The sequence below is a fragment of the Suricata suricatta genome, chromosome 11, assembly GCF_006229205.1.
Source record: "Suricata suricatta isolate VVHF042 chromosome 11, meerkat_22Aug2017_6uvM2_HiC, whole genome shotgun sequence".
Classification (NCBI taxonomy): domain Eukaryota; kingdom Metazoa; phylum Chordata; class Mammalia; order Carnivora; family Herpestidae; genus Suricata; species Suricata suricatta.
The window spans coordinates 6,645,705-6,669,439 of record NC_043710.1 but is presented as its reverse complement, the minus strand read 5'-3'; the positions used below and the strand labels follow the sequence as shown (position 1 = coordinate 6,669,439).

Genomic DNA, 23,735 nt, shown 5'->3' with positions numbered 1-23,735 from the left:
AAATGGCAGATAGAACTAAGTTTCCTTCTAACCCGCAGCCCACTGATGAATCCTGGAGGCCGGCCAGGGCCTCCCCACTGTCTGAATGTTTATGCTTTGCTAGAGGTAAAACCACCTTAGCTTGACAATAGGCCTCCCCAATCTTGGGAGTCCTCATTAGCATATGAAACCCCCCCCCAAGCCTCCCCAGGACTTTACCTCCCCCAACCCCATAGTGGATAACCAGTCTCTCCTCACAGTCCCTGGGCAGCTCTTCCTGCCCACGGGTCCTGTCCCCCGGCTTCAATAAAATCACTTTTTTGCACCAAAGGCGTCTTCAAGAGTTCTTTCTTGGTCGTCGGCTCTGCCCCCCACGAACCCCACAGTCACCCCCAAAAACCTCATCAATCTTGCTGGCTCTGTCCTCTTCCTCCTGAAGGAGTTTTATTTTTTAAAAATAAGTTTGGGTCGCCTGGGTGGTTCAGTCGGTTAAGCACCCGACTTCGGCTCAGGTCATATCTTGAGGTTCGTGGGTTTGAGCCCCGCATTGGGCTCTGGGCTGACAGCTCGGAGCCTGGAGCATGTCTTCGGATTCTGTGTCTCCCTTTCTCTCTGACCTTCCCCTGCTCACACACACACACACACACACACACACACACACACACTCCCTTTCTCTCTCTCTCTCTCTCTCTCTCTCTCTCTCTCTCTCTCTCTCTCTCAAATAAATAAATAAATAAATAAATAAATTTATTTTGGAGAGAGAGAAAGAGAGCGAGCACGCAGGAGGGGCAGAGAGAGGGAGAGAGAATCCCAAGCAGGCTCCGCACTGTCAGTGCAGACGCCGACTGCCGGGCTCCATCCCAGAACTTGAGCTGAAATGAACGGCCTGAGCCACCCAGGTGCCCCTCACTGAGGAGTCTGAAAACCAAACCAAACTGAAGCATGCTCCTGACCCGTACAGGAAGGCAGCCCGCCGCAGCCCAGGCAGGAAGAGTCCCATCGGTGAGAGCTCTCAAGAGTGTCAGGTGTTGGGTGTCGGACCCCTGTGGAGCCCCCACTGCCAGCCGCCAGCTCTGCCCACTCACAAAGAAGACTTATCCAAGTTCACAGGTGGGCAGTGGCTCTTCCGGCCCTTCCCTAGTCTCTTTCTGCCCTTTGGAGTTAGACTAGCTGCTTCCATCCATTGGGGGTGGGGGAGCCCCCTTCTAGTCCCCCCGAAGTGCTTATCTCAGTGACATTGCCCTTGAGGCTGACACCACCTGACCTGGAACCTCTTCTGGTGTGGCAGGAGTTCAAGGCCGAGACCCAAGGGCGGGGCGGGGGTCTCAAAGGGGCCCCAGGGACTAAGCTCATTTTGGGGCCATTGACCTCCCACTCTCCCTGCTTCCCAGGACCCACAGACGTGCGGGGAGTGGCTTTGCAGCTTCGGGGAAGTTTATTGCTGGGAGCTGGAGAGAAGCTGCCAGAATGGCGTCCCGAGGAGGCTACCAGTCTCCAGCCTCCGCCTGGCCAGGTCTGACCCCGGTGTCTGCAGGAGCTGGGTTGCTGCAGGAGAGGGGGGCTGAGCGACTGAGCGAGAGGCTAGGAAGGCCTGCCGTTCCTCCCTACGTGTCACAGGGGGGCTGCCAGTGCCCTGGCAACGGCGCCACCCCCTGGACGGCCTGGGTATCCTCCCGGCCAGCCTGGGTTCCCTCCTGGATGGCCTGAGCTCCCTCGTGGACGGCCTTGACCTCCTCCTGGAGGGCCTCTGCTTCCTCCTTCAGGCTCTTAGAGGACAAGGTCGGCTGGAACAGAGTTGCAGGGCCCGGAGGTGGGTACAGACCCGGGGCAGGACTGGCTGAGGCCCCCTAGCTGGGCTGGGAGGTAGGGAGGAGGAGGAGGCATGGCAAAGAAAGGGGGTCCTGGGCTGAGGGCTCACCAGGCTTCGTAGCTTCTCCCCCAGGGCCAGGTTGTCAGCTTGGATAGCGCTCAGTGACTCCCGGAGTCTAGAATGGAAAGATACCCCCTTTCAGCCCTCAGGCTCTTGTCCTAAGCAGTTTTCCCGCAGCCCCGTCTCCTGCATGAGCTGTGTGTGTGACCTGGAAAGGCCACCTGGGAACGGGCTGTCACCAGGAGTCCAGTCCTGGCAAAGCTGTAGGCGGGTAGTTGCTCTCCGCCACCCAGTGACTCGCAGCAGGAGACCCAGACAGAGATGGAGGTGCGGTTTCCTCTTCTCTAGCTGGAGAAGGGCAGGCTGCTCTCTCGCACAGGCTGGCCATCACCACCTGTTGGGCTGCGGTAGGGACCGTGACAGAATTCTGCGTGGTTCCAGGCCAGCCAGAGGGTCAGCCCCAGAAGGAGCCCTGCCTGAGTTCTCTGCACCTGAATCAACGTGCCGACCGCTCGCATCTCTGCGACAGCAGCCCACGTGCAGCGGGGAAGGAATGTGTGTTAGAAACCATTTCCGAACTCACCAAAGTTGAGAAAATGCCTCGTGAGGTAAGGCGGCTTTGCAAGGCCTCCCACCTCCCACCTTCAGAGGGTAACCTGATGTCTACCCCCCACTCAATTATTTTTGCTCAAGCACCGACCCCCAAGGCGCTTTGTTGACTGATGTCTGGAGTGACCTGTTGCCTTCCCTCAAATACGCTAATTGTACCTTGTGAAGGAACTTATCATAGGAATTTCTTCTTTTGTGTTTATGGGAGCAAATATTACATTTCCTGAGAAACCTGTTTTCTTCTCCTCAAGAAAACAAGTTATTGACCCTGCTCACAAAGGACTGACCCTTGCCTTTGCTGTGCTAAAAACATTGCCCTGTATTTGAATGCTGAGGACACCTTCCTTCCCTAATGATAAGCATCTAAATCACCTACATCAATCACTATTGATAAAGACTATGCATGAGTCTTCTACCACTCTCCCTTCTGGGAAATTTTTACATACCTATGAATGTGTCATCAGAAACCTTGTCTAAGGCAACTGCCACTTCTGTTTTGTACCCCATACACTTTTTCCATAAATAAAGCTGACTCTCAGGTCAGTACAGAGATGCCTGCCTAGGGATCAGAAAGAACCTCCTGGCTCTCTCACTCTCTCGCGCCAACACCTCCATCCTTCAGGGAGCCCTGGACCTGATGGAGCTGGACCCCTCTGCCGCACCCCCAAACCTCTGTCTCCAGGCAGAGGTCGATCCCCAGCATCACCACGGAGGGCCGAGTGGTCATGGAATTGCACAGATGCCAACTCCCAGGGCCTGATGTCCAGAGAACAGAGCCCCGCCCCTGCTGCTCCACAGACCCATCTGCTCCCTCAAGTTCTTGGACAGTTAAAGGGCGGGGGCGCCATGTAAGCAGCCTTGCAGACCAGGCATGTGGGCGCACAGTTGCCCGATGGGAATGAGCTGTGGCCTCCTATACCTGTGGGGCAGGTCCCGCACAAGGCGGAGGACACTGATGCTGGGGGGGAGAGGCCAGTGAGAAGGTCATCTGGCACATAATGGTGAGAAGGCAAGGGAAGAGGGGAAGGAGGAGGGGTGGGTGAGGGTGTAAACACACAACTGTCAAGCTCCAGGCCCTGATGTCAGTGGGGGAAAGCCCTGTCCCCACCCCACCCCCCACCTCCTCCTGCCGCTGCCCAGCTCACCTCATGCACTCATTCTGCAAAAGGCTGATTTCCTTTGAGGTCCGCAGGGGCCCCCAGTCTTCCTCGTCCAGGAACTGGTACTCCTGGAACCCTCCGTCCCTGGGATGAGTGTGCAGTGGGGGTTGGACTAGAGGGTCTAGAGGCTGGGGGAGGGTCGGGTGGGGGCAGGCCCAGGCCCAGGACCTGTATGGGTCTCCCCTCTGTCCATCTCGGGGCCCGCGTCCCGGCCCAGGTGAATGTTAACCCAGAGAAGCCCCCTCTGCCTCTCTCCCCTGCACACACTCACTCAGCCTCACCCTTCAGGGTCTTTGGACTCGGTGGGCTCCGCCGTGCTCAGGAGTGTAAACAGGAATGTGACAGTAGGTTCTGGCTGCAAGACCGGTGTCTGCTCTGAAGAAGATGGCTTTGGCAAGAGAAGGTCCCAGGGTGACGGAGGGGCAGAAGGCTGGCAGCGAGGGGGACTGGGCCCCCCCACGCCGTATGGCAAGACAGCGGGGCTGGGGGCCGGCAGTCCAAAGTTCCTCTCAGGCAGAGGAAGAGTTTTTCCAGCCCCCCTGCCGCACCTCCTGCCGCCCTCACTCTGCCGTGGCGGGCCGGCTGCTTCCCATCACCTCTAAGACTGGCTCCCCGGAGACCTGAGCGTCTTCTGGCTCCTGCTTCTCAAAAGGCTGCGCCTCTGGCTTCCCCACGGGTTTAGAGTGGGCTCTTCGTCTGCCCCTGGGAGACTGAAGGAGACAGAGGTCGGGTTGGTGAGACATGTCCACCCTCCTGCCAGTTTCCCCTTCCCAGCCTTGTCTGGCTTTCATTTATTTCTCTCTTTTTGAAAATTTATTTATTTTTGAGAAAGACGGAACAGGAATGGGGGTGTAAGGATGCAGGTCGGAACCAAACTCACTCCATGACAGGCTTCCAGTTTCCCCTCTGTCCTTGGAGGCCTAGGTGTCGGTTTCTCAGAATCATTAGACAATAGAAGGGCACACATTGCCCAAAGCAGGAGGGACCACCCTTGTAACACCCAATCAGGAAAGGCCAGCTAACACCCTTAACATTTCTAAGGGCAGGCCTAGAGATAGAAGCTATAGATAGTCACTTCTTGCTTAAGGCTAGTTACACCCTATGTGAGGGTCCTGGGTCCTGGGTCCACTCTGACAGCTGTCAGAGCCTGATGCGGGGCTTGAACCCATGAACCGCGAGACCATGATCTGAGCCAAAGTCGGATGCTTAACCAACGGAGCCATGCAGGTGCCCCCTTGTCTGGTTTTCTGGAGGCGGCCTCCAGTCTGGAGAGCCTGCACCACCGGGTCTATCTAGCAAACCAGACCCCTCAACGTTAGGATCACCACCTTTAGCGAATAAAGCACCAGGGTACCCGGTGAGATTTGAATCTCAGATGAAGCCGAATACTTTTACAAGTAGAAGTATGGCCCATGCAATGTTCGGGAAATACTTCTACTAAAAAATGATTCATTGTTTATCTGAATTCAGGTTTTGCTAGGTGGCCCCTATTTTATCAGGCACCATGCTGCATGCTGGTCATATTTTGTAAACCGAGTCCCTGTAAATGCAAGGAGTAGGGTGTGGGGCGTGAGGGGCACCCTGTTGAATCCTGTAGAAGCTTGTAAAAAAGTGGAGAATCCCTCCCATTTTTGGCGTAGAAAGCATCTATCAACGAGCCACTGAGAAACAAATAGCATGGCATTCAAGACCGTCTGTTACGTACGCTCCTGTTTCTAACCCCCACCCCCTGAAATATGCCACTGTCCCCGAACAGGTCCCTGCTCAGACCAGCCGGAGCCTCACTTCCCAACAGCAGCTTTAACTGTCCCCACCGCCACACTCTTGCCCATGCTCGTCACCCCTCTCCTGTTCTCTCCCTGCTCTGTAATCGGAGCTGGACCCACTCTTCTCTGCTGACCTCCTTTGGGACCCCCTTGGACAGGTTCACATTCCCAAGCTTGAATATGCGTCTGTCTCTACAAAGTGATGCTAGACGGCCACCAAACAGGCTTGAAATACAGCTTCTCCCCAAGTGACAGAAAGTCTTTAAATGTATATTTTTTAAATGTTTATTTTTGAGAGAGAGAGCAAGCGAGTGATGGGGGAGGGCAGAGAGAAGGAGACAGAGGATCTGCAGCAAGCTCTGTGCTGACAGCAGGAGGCCCGGTGTGGGGCTTGAACTCATGAACCGTAAGATCATGATCTGAGCTGAAGTCGGATGTTTAACCGACTGAGTCACCCACGCGCCCCCCAGACGACAGAAAGTCTTCAGTCAATAGATGAAATTGTTGCTGTTTTCCATGTTCAGATTTTCAGGATCTTGTGCATCTGCTGGCCTAGTGATGGAGGGCAAGCCAATTAGAAGGCAAATCATGACTTTCCATGTGTCCGTCACACGAGGCTCCATCTGGGGCTTTTGACAGGCCTGTGGGTGGTGGCAGGCGTCCTATTCGAAGTGCTCTCTGCAGTACATTGAACCTTTCCAGGTGGCCCAAATTATTGTAATTCTTGCCCACAAGATGCAACAGAATCTTCTCGGCCGGTGCTACCCTGCAGGGGTCCTGGGACTCACTGAGCTCCGAGGTAACACCCGTTCTCCCAAGCAGGCAGTTCTGTCCCTGGGTTCGATTTGTCCCAGGGGGAAGCTGGCAGCGTATGCCAAGGTCTACAAGACTAGCCAGGACCTTTGCCCCTGGTAAGGTTGCTTTGGTAACTAGGCTTAGACTCAGCTCCAATGGAAATACTCAGCTCCAATGGAAATAATTTACACAGTGTGGCAGACTTACACCAAGAAAACTTGGAAGCAGCCTCAAGGGCCCAGATATAAGAAAAGTTTCAGTAACCAGTGGCACGAACTTGACAGAACACAGCTACTCTGCAGTTGATGGTCCCCAGTAAACGTTGGTTGACCAACCGCTGTCTGTGGGACAGGGCTCGGAAGGGTCCTGAGAACACACAGGTAGGTGATCGTGACCAGGTCTTGCCCAGGAGAAGCCCCCAGGCTGGGGGGAGGTCCCAGGTCCCCCGGCGACCACAGCACAGGGACATGTGCCGCAATGGAGCCTGTGGACAGCCCCGGCCACGAAGCAAGGGAGCCACGCGTTTGGCCCAGAGCTCCGGAATGACTCCACCGTGAATGTGATGCCGGGTTGTCCATAGGGAATGAGGCATCTTGGCACGAGGAGAGCAATCCAAAAGAGGAGCAGCTTGGGCAGGCCAGTGCCGAGGGCACTCCCACCGGGACATAGCGTGAGGCGGCCTGGGCTGTGGCCCCCAGGTGACAAGGGTGTTTCTGTGTGGGCTGTCTGGGCCATGAGTGGGAGGGTTGGTGGGATGAGGAGACCCTGGGGAGGCGGGAAGCGGAGGGCCGCGGGAGTGGAGAGGCACTGATCCATGGGCCTAGTGTCTACACCGCGTGGATACTGGGGAACACGTACAGGGGACTCTGTTACACCACAAAAGCAAGCCTCACGTGCTCTGTACAAAAGAGTATCTCTTATCTCTTCACCAACCTGCTTTCCATTCATTTGGGTGTTACCCTCAGAAGTGGAGTTGTTTAAAGGGCTTTAAGCAAGAAAGAAATGGGATATTTTTGTCTTCTAGGAAAGTGAGTCTGGTCCGAGTGTGGAGTTTGGAAGTGAGAGGCTAAAAGGAACCGGACCTGCTAGGAGGTCAGTGCTGTCCAACGGCCATGGGGCAGAGGGAGGTGGAGGTTAGGGCTGATGGGATGGGGTGATGCCGATGGTTTGGGGAGCACAGAAAGAGGCGAGCTGGTGGGTGAGCCATTTGAGGCTGACTTTTAAAAAATTTTTAATGTCTTTATTATTTTATTTTTGAGAGACAGAGAGAGAGCAGGGGAGGAGCAGGGAGGGAGACACAGAATCCAAAGCAGGTTCCAGGCTCTGAGCTGTCAGCAGAGTCCAATGCGGGGCTCCAACCCACAGACTGTGAGATCATGACCTGAGCCAAAGTCGGACGCTTAACCGACTGAGCCACCCAGGTGCCCCGAGGCTGACTTCTGAGTTGAGGTCTGGTTCTGGAAGACAGTTCTAGATTCTGGTCTGGGGCTTGGGACCGAGGTATGGGATGCAGATAGACTGGCAATGCCTGAGCACACAGTGGCCCAGAGTTTGTTGTCTGGGGAAGCAAGTGGGTTAGAAAGAAGCCCCAGGACTAAAATGAGGGCCCTGATTTTTCAGGGGAAGTCAAGAAAGAGGGGCCGGCAGTACCAAGGCCCCGAGAAGGTTCTCGGCCAGGCTGAGTGTGGCAGAGACCCGAGTCTGTAGCATCGGTGAGGGGGTCGCTGGTTACTTCTGCCTGAGAAGTCAATGGGGTGAGGACTCCCGTAGTAAATGGGTCCGAGGCAGAGAGCAGCTTTTTTTTTCTCTAAAAAGAGAGAGCGAGCAGGCAGGGGAGGACCAGAGAAGGGTCCAGAGGATCTGAAGCGGGCTCTGCACCGACAGCAGAGAGCCCGATGTGGAGCTCGAACTCACAAACAGGGAGATCATGATCTGAGCTGAAGTTGGGAAGGTTAACCTAGCCACCCAGGTGCCCCCAGAGAGCAACATTTGAGCATTTTTTTCAAAGAGCTGATCCCTAAAAGGAATAAATATGCTTAGCCGAAACAGGTAATGGTCAAGGCTTTTTTTTGGTGGGTGTTTTTGACCTAACGAACAGAAGACTGTTCAGGATGGTGGGAAAAGGAGGAAGGTCTCAGAGATGAGCGAATTGAATCAAAAGCCAAAGTGGCAAGTGGCCTCAAAAAGCCGGGACTACTCTCCTCTGCGGGTGGGGGTGGGGATAGAAGTGGGGGGTGGGGAGAACTTGAGGACTTAAAGACCTCAATTTGTTCTAAGGACTAGGAGGCAAGGACAAGTGTAACGAGGAGCCGGAAGGGAGACTAGTTCATGCCACTGCCATCAAGTTGCACGTGTGTCCCTGAGCCAAGTGGGCGAACCCAATCTGTCTCTTTGACCCCCCAGGAGGCTCTGCACTGTCGAGCAGGGGGGCTCGGCCAGGGCAAGATGCCAGATGCCTCACAGGAGTCTCTCCGGGAACAAAGGCCGGACCCAGGCACCGGGTGAAGGTCTTAGAGGCCCCACGTCTCTCCTCCTGGGACTGGAGGGGCTGGGGCTCCCGGGAGACCTGCAACTGAAGGAACAGGTGCGAGTGGCCAGAAAAAAAATCAACCGTGAGAGCAGAGCAGTGATCACTGGGCTCCCAGCTGGCGGTCGGTCCCTTGCACAAGGGGAAAACCCTGGTGACACAGACAGACCAAAGCAGGCTTGGCTTCCTGGCCCTCCCGCCCTTGCCTTTGTAAAACAGCAGTCTGGGGCGCCTGGGGGGCTCAGTCGGTCAAGCGGCCGGCTTCGGCTCAGGTCATGATCTCACCGTTTGTGGGTCTGAGCTCCGTGTGGGGCTCTGTGCTGGCAGCTAGCTCAGAGCCTGGAGGCTGCTTCCCATTCTGTGTCTCCCTCTCTCTTTGACCCTCCCCTGCTCACGCTGTCTCTCTCAAAAATAAATAAAAAACAAAATATAAATAAAACAGCAGTCCATGAATAAGCAGAAACTTCGTAATCAAAAGTTTTTTTTTTTTTTATTAAAACAACAACACAATTTTCCCTTAAATCCCAGTCTCAGTTTTTCAGGGACACAGAGAATTTGCAGTGATGACATCAAGATGGCACCTCGCTACTTCCCAACTTCGTGGGGCTGAGACGCTTGCCAGGCGCTCCGGCCCACCGGCCGGCGAGCACCAGAATCTTCAGCGGTCCGGCTCTGGAGCGTTGGGCCCGTCCTGGCAAGGGGGCTCGGGGGCAGGGTCTGACCAGGGGTGTTGACCAGGAAGCCCAGGATCCCCAGGCCTTTCGAGGGCTTTCGCGGGCGCCCACCGGGTTCATCAAGCACCCCAACCCAGCACGCCACACCTCCCCCTACACCCTGCTACCCACTGGCCCTGCCAACATCAGAAGACGCACTGGCTTGGGGCACGACAGAAACCATGGGAGGGCGGCCTCCGCGAGCGTGTTTTTTACCAGCACGGATAAAAGAGATGCAGGGGAGCAGGGCTCCCCAGAAACGAGACAGCACACCCACACCTGCGCGCACCTGTCCGCTCCCAGCAGCTCACCAGTGTCCTCAGGTGAGCAGACGCTAAGGGACACCTAAAAGTAACAACTGTCTCCAGCCCTTGTCCCTTCCTGGCGGGTGAAAAGGCGCCTCCTAGAACTTTACGGGCGTAGCTGCAAAACGCTAGCAAGACTAGGATTTGGATCACTTGACCCTGTCTCCCCTCTACAGTGGCGCAGACTCTGTGCTTTGCTTTGTAAGAAATAGGCTAAGGGACCTGAAGGGCACCCCCTGCCGCAGCCCCTTCCTGGCCCCGTGCAGAGCTCCTGCGGCCACACTGCCAACATGCACCGTCACTGCCCCCAGCTGCCTGGCATTTAACTGAACACCTCGGCGGCAGAGCAGAGCTAAGAAACAGCTTCCAGTAAAAGCTTATGGTCTCAGACCCAACCGGAACTTCCCTCCCTCCTCCATAAGGCAAAACTACAGTGTCCAACTCCGTCCTCACGGCTCAAGTTCGCTCCTGGACGTCCACAGCCCGAGCCTCCTGACAGAGGTGGGCGCGTGGCCAGGAACCAAGCCCCCAGGAGGAGACAGCGCAGGGGGCGGGGGCCTGAGGTCGGCCACGGGCCTGGGCTGGGGCTGGTGCAGAGCGACCCCATCCCCAACGGGGGCCCGGGTCCTCTCTCACCTGCAACCCCAGCCCTTTCGCCTCCCCTGGCTGTACCGGTCATCTACTCCCTGGCTGGGCTCCCCTGGGAGGGAGGGAGAGGCTGGTGGGTCGGACTAGACACAGGGCGCCAGCGCGTGGCCAGGCCAGGGGGGCCCCGTTTCCTGAGATGGCTGCTGCCTCCCAAGCTTTCAGAGGACGAGCCTCGTGTGGCGACGGCACAGGCGCGGGGAACAAGGCCGGGACAGGGGACCCCAAGTGTCTTCTCCGCGGGGAGGAGGGGCTATGTACAAGGAGGGGAGAACACGGCCCCCGTGACATCTCATTCAACCAGGAGATCAAACTGCTCCGCAGCTTCGAACTCAGCGTTCATGGCCGCGGCCCATTCATCCAGCTCGGATTTCTAGGGGAAGAGAAATGGGGGGGGGGGGGGGGGGTTTGCAGGTGAGCGAGGAAAGGGGCGTGTGCTGGCCAGAGCACCTCTCCCCGGGCCCTGCAGGCGCTGAGCCCCGGGTGTCTCCCGGCGCGGCCCGTGTGACAGCAGAGGAAGAGCCCCGCCCCTCACTCACCAGGATCTGGGGCACCTTCTTCTTCTTCCGCTTCTCCTTCATGGCGGGTGGGGAGATTCCGGGGAGCGTGGTATCTGGGGCCCAGGGCTGCACAGGGACCCTGGGGACTTCGGTCAACTTTGAACACCGCACCGGTGAGACTGTGGCCAAGTCCTCCGCGCCCAGCAGGCCCTCGAAGCCAAAGCAAGACCGGCGGCCTGGGGTGGAGGCGGAGGCGGAGGCGAGCATCTGCAGGCGGCTGTAGGAGCGCCTGACTTTCTTAGACATCTCCAAGTCTCTGGCGTCCAGGTCTTCCTCCCCGCAGTTGGACTCGACGTTCCGGGGGCACAGCACCGGGGTGGGGGTGGGGGTGGGGGTGGGGGTGGCGGGGACGCTGCTTGTCTTGAAGAGCTCCTCCCCAGCAGGCTCCTTCCTAGGAGGCTCGTTTTCCTTCTCCAAGAAAAAGGCAATCTGTACCAGGACAAAAGAGAGAACAACTTGTCACTTAGCTGTTATTACTTGCTTCCAGAAAGGTCCGAGGGGACTCAGTGTGGAAAGACGCATGGGACGCTTGTAAAAGGAAAAGACAGGACAGGGCAGGCAACAAATGAGACCCCGAGACAAATCTGGGAAGGAACAAAAGAACAACCTATCATCACTTCTGAGTCCACTTCGTGTAACGCGAGGCCTCATCGCCACTTGGCGCTGCCCGCTGTCTCCAAACAACACGTGACCAGAATCTAGCCACCTCTGCCGATGCAAGCGTCCGTCACGGGTCGTCCTGACCAGTGCGACAACCTCTTGACCGCTCTTCCTGCTCCTGCCTGTGCACAGCTGGCAACAGTTTGCCTGAGATGTGCATCCGGTCGGTTAAGTACTTCCGGGTCACCCGCCCAGTTCCAGACCCCGTTCCAGGCACGGGGAGAACAACTGGGAGTCAAAGAGAGAAAACCCCGTCCCCATGGAGCTTCCGTTCTGGTGGGGGTACGATAGAGAGGACGGACAAGGAAAACTCATGCAGCATGTCAGAGGTACTAAGCACTTTGGGAAAAACCCCAGAACATAGTACTCCTGGGGGGTGGGTTGGACTTTAAGTAGGTGAAGGTCAACACGGGCCTCACCGAGGGGACGTGTGAGCAAGGACTTGAAGGAAGTGAGGGAAAGGGAAGGAACAAGGCCAGTGTGGCCGAAGCGAGAGGAAGTGGGGAGAGGAGCTGAAGATGGGGTTCGAGAGGTTAACGGGGGGGGGTGCTGCAGGGCCTTTTGGAGGACACTGTAAGGGGGGGCCATAGAGGCCCTTGCTCTGAGACCCCATGGCAAGGTTGTGCACGGGAAGAGGCTTAATCTGGTATGTGCATCAAGACGTTTACATGTCGGAACGCCTGGGTGGCTCGGTTGGTTGAGCGCCAAAACTTTGGCTCAGGTCATGACCTCACGGTTCATGAGTTCTAGCCCCACATCAGGCTCCGCCCTGGCAGCAGCGTGGAGTCTGCCTGGAATTCTCTGCCCCTCCCTCGCTTCAAAATAAGTACATAAACTTAAAAAAAATTAAGAGGAAAAAAAAGGTTCACATGTTGGCTCCGTAAAAATTCCACTCTCAGCTCAAACGCTGCCTCCTCAGAGAAGCCATTTCGTAGCACAGAATAGAGACCAGCGCCTTCCACCTCTGCTAGGACCTACTAATACGGCAGCCACCACCCCAACTGGAATATGAGGTCCTTGAGAGCAGGGGCCTTCGTCTGTCTGGGTGACTCTGCCTACGTCCAGCACCTTCAGCACAGCCCTGCATGCAGCAGGCATTCAATAAATGCTCACTGAATGAATGCACACAAAACTCGGCACTGAGCTTTCTGGCAGCCAGCGCAAGGTAGGAAATAGGACAAATTCAGTCACTCTTGTGGTCTAATAGAAGTATGCTGGTCAACAAGAGAGACGCTTCGTGGCTACAAGCACTGGAAATCTGCCCCAGGAGTCTTAGTGAAAGGGATGCTGAATAGGTGTGCCTGGGAGGCTCAGTTGGTTAAGCATCTGACTCTTTTATTTAATGCTGATTACTTTTGAGAGAGACAGAGTGTGAGTGAGGGAGGGGCAGAGAGAGAGGGAAACAGACCCCGAAGCAGGCTTTCCAGGCTCCTTGCTGTCAGCACAGAGCCCAACGCTAGGCTCGAGCCCACAAACCACAAGATCACAACCTGACGCTCAACCTGAAGTCAGACGCTCAACCAACAGAGCCACCCAGGCGCCCCATATGACTCCTGATTTTGACTCAGGTCATGATCTCATGGATGGTGAGATCGAGCCCTGCTTTGGGCTCCACTCTGTCAGTGCAGAGCGTGCCTGACATTCTCTCTCCTTCTCCCCAGCTTATGCCGTCTCCCAAAATAAATAAACTTTAAAAAAAAGGAGGGGGGTGCTGAACAAAATGAGGGGCAACCTGGACTACTTCCTCTTCATCCCCTAGAGCCAAGCAGTCATCCAAGACCTTGTGGCTTTTTTGGTCAGTATGTCATCAATCCGTCACTCAACCAACAAGAATGAGGGATCACCATGGAGAGGCAGAAGTCCCTGTCCCCAAGACCACATGCAAACATTCTCAGAGGTCCGTAAGGCCTAAGGAGAACTACAAAGAGCACAGAACACAACAGCGACAGGGTGCAAGTGGTCAGGGAAGGCTTCTGGGATGTGTCCTTTAGGCCGAGTCGAGGGCCCAGCATCGCTTTGCCCTGCCCTTACTTCAGGCCGCCACCACGTCACTTCAGGACTCCTGGCAGGATTCCTACTTGGCCTCCGGGTCCCTGGCAGGCTTTTTCCAATCCAGACTCCACCCAGACCCAAGAGGGATTTTTGTGAAATGTGCAAGCATGCCGCGGTGACTACTGACTCCCCAAGGGCTCCTATGGTGCCAAGGATGGCGCCCAAGCTCCCTGAGTGTGGCTTTCCTGCTCCATCAGGAAGTGCTCCGGCTTAGCATGCTCCAGCCTCTAACAAGAGCTGAACAAGCTGCTGGTCTCCACACCTGGGGATTTTGTGAACTCAAGGTCTCTGCAAACACAGCTTCCTGTGCCCAAACACTACTGTCTTTAAAGACCCCGTTGAGGGGCGCCTGGGTGGCTCAGTCAGTTGAGCGTCCGGCTTCGGCTCAGGTCATGATCTCATGTATCGTGGGTTGGAGCCCCGTGTCAGACTCGGTGCTGACAGCTAGCTCAGAGCCTAGAGCCTGCTTCACATTCTGTGTCTCCCTCTCTCTCTAACCCTCCCCTGCTCACACGGTCTCTGTCTCTCAAAAATAAATTAAAAAGGTAAAAAAATAACAAAGACCTGTTGAAACGTTTCCTCTTCTCTGAAACAGTCGAAGGGCCCCCTGGTCTGGGTTAGGTGCCTGCCTGACCTCTAGTGCCTCTCTTACTGCAGTCCTCAGCACGCTAGGCTATTATCGCTTGTTCTTCCGTCTTTCTCCCCACTTGACTCTGAGTTCCATGTGCTCCTAAGAGGCAGCTAGCACTTCCCATTTATTGTACCCTCAGGCACAGGGCTTGTTAATGAAACACCCTTAGTAACTCCTGCTAATCCAGGAAAAATGCTGTATGCTGGTCTTACAACAACCAGCACTCATGAACTCAGAAGAGAGTGGAAAGGAGGAGGAAGAAACAGGACACAGCTCAGCTCTTAAAGAAAAGCAATACAGATCGGCACGCCAGGAGACCTCACCACATTAAGTCCCCGCAGAGTGAGCAAAACGGGAAATGCACGGAGGAGCCCAAAGGCAAACTGTTTCAAGGTACAGATGATCTCCAACTTAATGACGGTTAGGTTTAAATTGTCAGCTTTACTACGGTGCAAAACTGACATGCGTTCAGCAGAGATCACATTTAAAATGTTGATCTCTTGCCAGCCTAGAGATACGTGGGAAGATTCTCTTGCCTCATGCTGGCAGCCACATGATCACGTGCGTAAACATCGGATAAAACTTACGACCACCCCATTGTTCACTTTCCAAACGGCATTCAAGAAATTAAATGGCACCCAACTCTTTGTTACAAACAGGATTTGTGTTAAATGGTTTACCCAATGGTGCCCTGACGTTAAGTGTTCTGAGTACATTGAAGGCAACCCACTCTGAACTATGACGTTCAACGGATTAGGTGAATCAACTCATGTTTGGCTTAGGATATTTTCAACTAATGGTAGGTTTATCGGGATGTAACCCTGACCTAAGTGGAGGGAGATCCGGTACCTCAAAACAGGTATCTGGGCAGACGTGGGTGGCCGGTATGTCCTGCCCCACCTCTAGAGTGCCCCCTACTCAACTCAGCAGATGAAAATGAACTCACCCTTGGGCTCCTTCGAGGCGTGTGCACAGGTGGGATCTGCGGAGACAGCAATAACCGATCACAGATCCACCCCCCCCCCCATTTTGGCTCCCAACCCACAGCCCTTCTGTTAGCCCTCACCTTGACACTGTGGGCTACGATCTTCTTCAAAACGATGGGCTTTCTGACTGAAGCCGCATGGGATGCCTGGAAAAGAGGAGTGAACGTGAACTACACATTAGTTTCCCCGCGTCCGGGGCAGAAACTGGCGAAACCCGGGCTCACCTTGGGCCAGATTTCAGGGAGGGTGCTCGGGAGATCCGGGCCTGATTTCCGCTGGGACCTCCGCAGAGGCTGAGTAGGAGATGGGGTCCTGGGCCCTGGGAAGAGAAAAAGGGTAGGAGGTAGAGGAGGACTCGAAGGCTCAGAAGCTAGAGAACAGGTTCAAGACAGAGCGAGGGGAAGTGTCCAAACAAGCCCTTTGCGGCTCCTTCCGGGGCAGGAGCTTCCTAGTGCGGCGGGGGGGAGGGCCTTTCTCACGGGGCTCCCTCTCTAAAACGGCTCGGCCCCAGGCTCCCGCGCGCCTTCCGCTCACCGGAGCGCTGGGCGGCCCCTCCGGACCGCGTTCGCCTCCCGGACATATTCGCCTTGGTCTCGATCTCCGCCACGGCCTCCGCCGCCGGGGCTCGCGCCAAGCCGGACGGCCGACAGCAACAGCAACGTTCGAATTACCCGCCTGGCTGGGAGGAAGCGGAAGTGACGCGAGGCGGGAGGGCCGCCGTGCTCTGTGTTCACTTCTTCTTCCGCCTTCCCGTCTAGCGTCAGCGGGGGCGGGGCCAGTGGCACGCTGGCGTCATCGGAGCGCGCCGCACCCGGAAGAGACGTGGCAGTGGAGGGATAATCGGAGCAGCCCGGGGTAGAGAGAGCAGAGCTCGGCTGAACGCGGGGTCTGTCCTTCCGCTCCTCGGACCTGCGCTCGCGCCCATCGGGGCCCGTGTGGCCGTCGTTCGGTGACACGAAGCGTGGGGGGTCTGTGTTGAAGGTGGGGGCGGGGTTTGGAGGGGGTGGGGCCCAGGCGGAACCCCTGGGGGCGGGGCCTGTGGTATCAGAGAGACGCTGGTGGAGGGACGTGGCGGGGGGCGGGATCCAGGAGGAATCGGGGGTCGCTAGAGGCGGGATTTGTTCAGGGGGCGTGGCCAGGAATGTAGAGGGGCAGTGGGCAAGAATTGGGGGTAAAGGCGATTATGAGACGTGTTCAGAGGAGTTAAGAGCGGAGACCGTCTGGGCTTGTGAGTTTGTAGTGACGGACGCCAGAACTTTCTGTTAACTCAGACTCCTTCCTCAGGGTCGAATATGGGACTTTGCAAGTGCCCCAAGAGGAAGGTGACCAATCTGTTCTGCTTCGAACACCGGGTCAACGTCTGCGAGCACTGCCTGGTAGCCAATCACGCCAAGGTGCGTACTTCAGGGGAGGGACTGAGCAGGGCCCTGGGTGGACAGGCAGTCTTGGTTTTCTCCAAATCCCTGAAGGGCCTGGGCTAGAATGGAAGCTCCAGGAGGGCAGGACCTTGGTTTATTTTATTCTCGGCTCTATCCCCAGCCCTGAAGCCAGACTCCAGCACCCTGTGTGCTCAATACATGTTTATTGATTGAACAAAAAAAAGTGTGATTCTCCTTTGTGATGAGAGACAAAGGAGCAGCTGGGCCTTGAGGAGAGATGGGCCCCAGTTGTGACCTCTGTCTCCCTCTGCAGTGCATCGTCCAGTCCTATCTGCAGTGGCTCCAAGATAGTGACTACAATCCAAATTGCCGCCTCTGCAACACACCGTTGGCCAACCGGGAGACGACCCGCCTCGTCTGTTATGGTGAGGCCTGGGCACCTCAGAAGGGGTCAGGACAGGCCCAGCTTGGTGGCCAGTCACTAGGGCCTCTCTCAGCAGCAGGGCAATGCCACCTCCCCGCCCTCCCCACACACCCCAAGCTTGGGAGGCTGGAGCCCCAAATTCTAGCCTTGCTGTTACTTACCTGCTGCGTGAGATCAGACAAGTCATTTTCCCTTTCTAGGCGTCCGTGTTTTCCCCTAAAAACTAAAGCTCTTTGATTTTTTTGTTTTTTAAGTTTATTTATTCTGAGAGAGAGAGAGAGAGAGCGCGAGAGTTTGGGAGGGACAGAGAGGAAGAGAAGAATCCCAAGCAGGCTCCACACTGACGGTGCGTTGCTTGATGCAGAGCTCTAACTCACAAACTCGTGAGATCATGATCTGAGCCATGGTCAAGAGCAGACGCTCAACCGACTGAGCCAGCCAGGTGTCCCTAAAGCTTCTTACCTGCCTGTTTTGAGGATTGAGGGAGATGTGAGCAGCAGCTGCCTGGACCACCAGTGAGGTGAAGGCAGAGAGGAAGGGAGTTTCCCACAGTAAGTTGGTGGAAGGAAGTCAGCAGTCCCAAGTGTCCTGACCTTGACCTGACTGTGGTGTAAGAGTCTTAGCTCCACTTTTTGAAGGAGCTAGTACTAAAGAGCCGCGTGCGTGTATCTACACACGTGAATTTAACATGGGTTATATTTTTACGTGTGTTAACGGATTCCTTAGTACTTGCCGGCAAGTAACATCGTGTGAGCATATGAACACATGTGTGTTGTGGGTCTTGGGAGAACATGTGAGTGACAGTGCTCAAGTTTTAGCAGACGTGTACGTGTGGGAGTTAGTGTGCCCGCAAGTATAGATACAGGGGCCGGCGCTTGTGTTTGACTCTGTGGGTACAAGCACACGTACGTTTGTGTCCCTGGGTGTGGACATGCACACGTGTGCCTGGGAACGTTTTCGGAAACTGTTCTTGATTAGCCGTTAGCCCGAGGATGACAATGTGATAAGCGCAGGTGCAGAGAGGACTCCCTTTAAGGGTCGCTGGCATCCTCTTGCCACCCAAGTGGGCTTCTCCCTCCCAGTGCGCTGGGGATCTTGGTAGCATCTTCCTTGACTGAGTCAGTGGTGACTATGAAGGCTCAAGTCATAGGGGCCATTGATGAAATGGCTGTGAGTGAGGACAGGAAGAAGGCTGCAGGCGTCCCTATAGGAGGCTGGGGGCTGTTGCTGGGTAGGGGTCCTAAGTGTCCTCTTCGTCATGCATCTATTTCCCGGGCCCTAAGACCTCTTCCACTGGGCCTGCCTCAACGAACGTGCCGCTCAGCTACCCCGGAACACCGCGCCTGCTGGCTACCAGTGCCCCAGCTGCAGCGGGCCGGTCTTCCCCCCAGCCAACCTGGCTGGCCCCGTGGCTTCTGCACTGAGAGAGAAGCTGGCCACGGTCAACTGGGCCCGGGCAGGACTGGGCCTTCCTCTGGTGAGAATCTGTCTGTCTGTCCGTCTGTCTGATCGTCTGCCCTGGGTCCCACCTGGGCCAGACGGGTGGGCGGGACGGCATCAGGCTGGTGGATGACACACGTTCCTTCCTCCAGATCGATGAGGCAGTGAGCCCGGAACCTGAGCCCGTCAACACTGCTGACTTCTCTGACTGGTCTAGTTTTAACGGTCAGGCACGGCCTCCACGGCGGGGCGGGGGGGGACTCTCGCCTCCCCGCTCTGCTGACAGCTCTCTCCTCGCCATAGCCAGCGGTGCCCCTGAGCGAGAGGAGCTGATCAGCACTTCCGCCGCCCCAGCCTTCTACAGCCAAGCCCCCCGGCCCCCCGCCTCCCCGAGCCGGCCCGAGCAGCACACAGTGATCCACATGGGCGGCGCTGAGCCCTTGCCTCATGGTGAGCTGGGGCGTCGTCTGGTCTAGAGGAGGCTAGAAAGGGAGTGGGGTGACTCCCAAGGACTTCGGGGTTCTGGGTTCCAGAGTCCCAGCCGGGTGGGCCCTTCCCCCCACCCCCATTACAGAGACACCACCTCCCCACAATCCTGAGACATCCTGTCAGGCCGAGAGGGCAAGGACCTCCTCCCCTCCCCGCTCCCCACCCTGTTCCAGGCCAGTTCCTCTGAGCCTGCGGGGATCGGTGGCTCTGCCCCTGCAGCCTCAGCGCCGAGGAAGGTGTACGACACGCGGGACGGCGAGCGCGCGCCAGGCCTCCACGGGGACTGTGATGACGACAAGTACCGGCGCCGGCCTGCCCTGGGCTGGCTGGCCCGGCTGCTCAGGTGCGCGGGGTGGCGGGCGCGGGGGCGGGAGGTGAGAGCCAGAGGCCCTGGGCACGACGGTTCCGCCACGGAAGGGGGCTGCTCTGGGTAATGACACCCGGTGTTGGGCCGTGCGGGGAGGCCGCCGCTGGCCAGTCAGAAGCCGCAGGCCTGCTCTACCCGAGGGCTGCTTCCTCGCCCGCTAGGTGTCTGGGGCTTGAGCTTGGGCTCTTTGAGGCGCCCTGCTGCTCTGGCCCGCCTGACCTTAGTGAGTCTAGCACACCTGATAGGTCCCGGTTTCCAGAACAAGCTGTTGCCTCAGCTGGCTTGAGCCGCATGGTCACCTATGTAACGGCAGGTGCAGGGATGACCCTGTACATGTGAGGGAACAAAGCTCAGGAGCGGTGGCCCCCAGGCCAGGAGCCAGGTCGTGGCTGCGGTTCCTGTCCGGGCCGAGGGGCATCGAGGGCCGGGCACCTGACCTGACTTTCCCCTCGTCCCTTCTAGGAGCCGAGCTGGGTCTCGCAAGCGGCCGCTGACGTTGCTCCAGAGGGCGGGGCTGCTGCTGCTCCTGGGGCTCCTGGGCTTCCTGGCTCTCCTCGCCCTCATGTCTCGCCTGGGCCGAGCCGCAGCCGACAGCGATCCCAACCTGGACCCGCTCATGAACCCTCACATCCGTGTGGGTCCCTCCTGAGCCCTTGCCCGGAGCTAGGCCAGCCTAGGACCTGGGGGCCTTAGGTGGGGAGGCCTAGGGGCCTTTTTTTACCCCCTCTCCTCCTCTCCCTCAGGCTTGAGACACTAAGATCCCAGGCCCAGCCGGGTCCACTAGAGTGGCTGCTGGCCGGGCCTGAGGCCCCTTGCAGTTCAGACGTTTGGCTTGACCTGCTCACCCCGGGTCTCCAGCCTCCCACCCTCTTCCCCACGAAGGAGATGACAGGTGGAAATAAATGACAGACTTTATTAAGACACCAAAGTCTCCATTTCCTTCCCCCTTCTCAGCCCGGTCCTCGGGCTTCAGTGGGTTTCCTCCCGGTACTGGATGGCCAGAAACTCCAGGGACAGGCGGTTGAAGAACATGGCTCCATTCAGAACTGGGCAGAGGAGCGAGTCCCCCCATCAGTGTTCCCTGCCCACTCTCTGCCATGTCTCAGGGATCCCGAGCTCCCCCTCCCCCGGAGGCCAGCCCCCTCCCCCACTCACTCAGGTCAGTCAGGGCCAAGCACCGAAGAGACTTGTTGTCTGTCATCTCCGCGTAGAGTGACCCCATGGCGGCCCAGCAGATGCTGATCACCTGGGAGAACTATACGTCCCGTCCAGTGGGAGAGTGCTCCCCCGCAGACAACAGCGGGCTTTCTGTCCGCCCCTGGGCCTCCCCCCACCAGCCCTTAAGTCCCGGCCCCAGGCTACCATCAGGACAATGGTGTATTGGAAACTCATGCGGTCGTAGTAGTGGGTGACACAGAAGTTGTGCAGGTCACTCACGAAGACACTCAGGTTTATGAAGAAGAGCAGCAGTGAGGCCACCGTGAGCACCATGCCTTTCGGGAAGAAGAGCGTGGCCAGTCGGTCCCGCCAGCGCATCCTGGTGGCAGCGTAGACCCCGTCAGCCGGTGAAACTTGAGCGAGCCAGCGCTGCCCAGGAGAAGCAGCAGACCCCTTGGTTCTAGAGTGCAGAGTCTGCAAGAGCGGTGGGATTCTAGAACCACAAGGAGTCAAGAGGGGACAAGATTCTAGAATATGGGCTGCTTCCAGCCGATACGGGAGCAGTTCACGTGTGGCCAGGGGAGCTCCCAGTCAAGGGAGGTTGGAGGGCGAAAGGTACAGGCCAGTGGGAGCCTGTTGGCCTCATCGTGTTGATGAAGGGACCGTGTCCCTTGTCACCTCGCCTGCACACAGCACTCTTCTGCATATCTTCTCGCCGAGTCCCCTGGATGGTTCCCCAGAGGAGGCAGTGCGGGTACATTTCTGCAGAGCCGGGGCTCGGAAAAATGGAAGGACACGTGCGGTAGGTCCGAGGCAAGTCTCAGGCCGACAGGAGACGAGGCCCCGGAAGTGTAGCCGGAGGTGTTTGCTCCATCGCCTACTGGGGAGGAGCGAAGGGAAGGGAAGAGGTGAGAGATGGCCCACAGCTGTTCTGGCACCTTCCCCCTGCCTTCCCTGGGCATGGCCCAGAGAGCAACTGGCTTTTCTGTCCTCTCCCCAGACGTTCTTCCGGGGCCGATGCTCACCGGCTTTCCCCTCTCGGCCACCTTCAGGCACTCAGCACTTGGACACCCATCCCCTCTTGTCCTTTCCTAGAGTCCAGGTGAGGCCCGTGGCATAAATCCCGTTTTGTGCACAAGTTCGAGGTACAGAGAGGGCGTGCCGGCTCAAGTGCTCACGGCCCGTGTGAGTGGAGGAGTCAGTACTAAGATTCAGTTCCACCTGAGGCTGTGAGTGGGGAGGGACGCTTTTAAGCAAGAAGCTTAAAAGGTGAAGACTCCTGGACTCTCAATCATACAGTCCAGGAAAGTGGGCAGAAATGGTGTGGAGGGACATGCATGTTCCCAGGAGCTGAAGTAGAAGGACAACATGAACTTGGCCACCCCCATGGCCTCCTTCCTGTCTCTCTGCCTCAGAAGTTAGGTTCAAGCTCTGGCCAAGAGCCAAAGTCTCCAGCCACATCCACACTTGCTGCCCAGTGTCCTTAATCACAACCGTCCCTGAAACCCCCGTTCTGACACAGTACAGGAGTGATACCCAATGCCCAGCCATCGGCCCACTTCTCAGACAATTGTTTGCAACTTGCTTCACCTTTTCGGGCTCAGTGCCATTTAAAAAGTGAGAGCATATGAGTAGGGGAGGGGCAGAGAAAGAGGAGGAGAGAGGATCTGAAGCAGGCTTTTCACCGATAGCAGCAAGCCCGATGCAGGGCTTGAACTCATGAACCCTGAGATCCTGACGTGGGCCGAAGCCAGACCCTCAACTGACTGAGCCACCCAGGTGTCCCTGACTCAGTACCATTTAAAAAAGTATCCAAGTAGTATGTGAACTTGTTCTTAATAAAAGATTTGCATGATGGGCACCTGGGTGACCCAGGCGTTAAGAGACTTAAATGACTTCAGCTCAGGTCATGATCTCATGGTTCACGAGTTCGAACCCCACTTCTGGTAAACACAAGCCCCCACTTTAGGTGAGCCCTGCTTCTCTCTCTTTCCCTCTCTCTCTCTGCCCCTTGTGGGATTCTGTTTCTGCCCCTCACTCACTTGTGCCCCCACCAAAAGACTGAGCCAACCAGGTGCCCCAACACTGTATTTTTTAAACAGCCCCTGAACAATCTTCTGAACATAAATTTCAGGGGTCAGCAAACTTCTCCTGTAAAGGACCAGAGGGTAAACATTTTAAGTTTTGCCAGCCATATGGTCTCTGATGCAATGGCTCAACTCTGCTGTTGTAGTGCAAAAGCAGGTACAAATAATATGTAAACAGCTGGTCATGGCTGTGTTGAAATGAAACTATAGACACTGGAGGGGGCACCTGGGGGCCTCAGTTGGCCGAGTGTCCGACATCAGCTCAGGTCACGATCTTGCAGCTTGTGAGTTCGAGCCCGACATTGGGCTCTCTGCAATCTAGCTGTCAGTGCAGAGCCCACTTCCAGTCCTCTGTCCCCCTCTCTTGCCCCTCCCCCACTTGTGCTCCCCCCACCCAAGGAAACTATAGACACTGGAATCCTTCACATAACTTCAACATTTTCAAGTGTACAACATAATGATTTGATATTTGTGTGTATTTTCAAAATGATCACAGTGAATATAGTTAACATCTGTCACATAGCTACAATTTTTTCTCCTGATGAGAACTTTTAAGATCTATTCTGATATGAATTTAAATCATTTTCACGCATCATCAAATGTCATTCTTAAATTTTTCAACACTCTTAGCTCACCGGCCATATTAAAACACACAGTGGAATGCGTTAGGCCTGCAGGACACCTGCCATAGAACAAACGAGGTGGTTCCATTCCAACACTACCCCAGCCCGTCCCTCACGGCAGCGAGCCCACCACAGCCCATCATAATGTTTCAAGGACCCCGACATAAAGTTTTCTCTGTTAAAACTCATCGTATCACAATTTGAACTTCAAGTCATTACCTGTCCTCTTGTACGGGCATTTAATATTCGCAACCCCACTGTGAAGTCTGTCCCCCGGTGTTAGCAATGGGGGAAACAGCCTCCGCCCCGGGAAGGAACCAGGGCCAGGATGTCAGGCACACGCTCCCTGGTTCCGCGGCCGGGGCTCCGTTCACGGCATCCAGGGGCCCCTTGCCCGCAAGGGTGCAGGGCTGGGAGCTAGGACCCGCCTTCCATGTGGGAGGGAAGCAACCCGACCAGTTCCACTCAATCCTTCCCTCCCTCCACTCGGGAAGTTCGGGGAGCCCATGG

At 56.4% G+C, this 23,735-nt stretch overlaps 3 protein-coding genes across 10 annotated transcripts; 1 reads left to right on the top strand and 2 right to left on the bottom strand.

The window, feature by feature from the left end:
- Positions 1 to 1,391: 1,391 nt before the first annotated feature.
- On the bottom strand, positions 1,392 to 15,943 carry CDCA5 (cell division cycle associated 5). Of its 3 annotated transcripts, XM_029956446.1 has the most exons (9): positions 15,793 to 15,939; positions 15,483 to 15,577; positions 15,219 to 15,404; positions 10,909 to 11,358; positions 4,215 to 4,328; positions 3,900 to 4,006; positions 3,604 to 3,702; positions 1,898 to 1,964; positions 1,392 to 1,763 (listed from the first exon to the last, which is right to left on the bottom strand). In XM_029956446.1, exons 1-9 carry the CDS (start codon positions 15,836 to 15,838, stop codon positions 1,584 to 1,586), a joined length of 1,344 nt encoding a protein of 447 aa, XP_029812306.1. In that variant the 5' UTR covers positions 15,839 to 15,939; the 3' UTR covers positions 1,392 to 1,583. The 3 variants fall into 3 exon arrangements, with proteins under 3 accessions (XP_029812306.1, XP_029812308.1, XP_029812307.1); XM_029956448.1 differs by lacking the exons at positions 1,392 to 1,763; positions 1,898 to 1,964; positions 3,604 to 3,702; positions 3,900 to 4,006; positions 4,215 to 4,328 and adding an exon at positions 9,171 to 10,742 and having other exon boundaries at positions 15,219 to 15,254; positions 15,339 to 15,404; positions 15,793 to 15,943; XM_029956447.1 differs by lacking the exons at positions 1,392 to 1,763; positions 1,898 to 1,964; positions 3,604 to 3,702; positions 3,900 to 4,006; positions 4,215 to 4,328 and adding an exon at positions 9,171 to 10,742 and having other exon boundaries at positions 15,793 to 15,943.
- A 111-nt stretch (positions 15,944 to 16,054) lies between these two features.
- On the top strand, positions 16,055 to 20,280 carry ZFPL1 (zinc finger protein like 1). Of its 4 annotated transcripts, none has more exons than XM_029956454.1 (8): positions 16,055 to 16,207; positions 16,543 to 16,652; positions 16,951 to 17,062; positions 18,345 to 18,538; positions 18,654 to 18,726; positions 18,805 to 18,951; positions 19,210 to 19,333; positions 19,820 to 20,280. In XM_029956454.1, the coding sequence occupies exons 2-8, from the start codon at positions 16,551 to 16,553 to the stop codon at positions 20,004 to 20,006; spliced, it is 939 nt and encodes a 312-aa protein (XP_029812314.1). In that variant the 5' UTR covers positions 16,055 to 16,207; positions 16,543 to 16,550; the 3' UTR covers positions 20,007 to 20,280. The 4 variants fall into 4 exon arrangements, with proteins under 4 accessions (XP_029812314.1, XP_029812313.1, XP_029812312.1 ...); XM_029956453.1 differs by having other exon boundaries at positions 16,055 to 16,226; XM_029956452.1 differs by having other exon boundaries at positions 16,055 to 16,239.
- TMEM262 (transmembrane protein 262) lies at positions 20,251 to 23,732 on the bottom strand. Of its 3 annotated transcripts, none has more exons than XM_029956460.1 (4): positions 23,445 to 23,732; positions 20,720 to 21,395; positions 20,513 to 20,603; positions 20,251 to 20,403 (listed from the first exon to the last, which is right to left on the bottom strand). In XM_029956460.1, the coding sequence occupies exons 2-4, from the start codon at positions 20,891 to 20,893 to the stop codon at positions 20,327 to 20,329; spliced, it is 342 nt and encodes a 113-aa protein (XP_029812320.1). In that variant the 5' UTR covers positions 20,894 to 21,395; positions 23,445 to 23,732; the 3' UTR covers positions 20,251 to 20,326. The 3 variants fall into 3 exon arrangements, with proteins under 3 accessions (XP_029812320.1, XP_029812318.1, XP_029812319.1); XM_029956458.1 differs by having other exon boundaries at positions 20,513 to 20,612; positions 23,445 to 23,726; XM_029956459.1 differs by having other exon boundaries at positions 20,513 to 20,612; positions 20,720 to 21,392; positions 23,445 to 23,726.
- Positions 23,733 to 23,735: the final 3 nt, after the last annotated feature.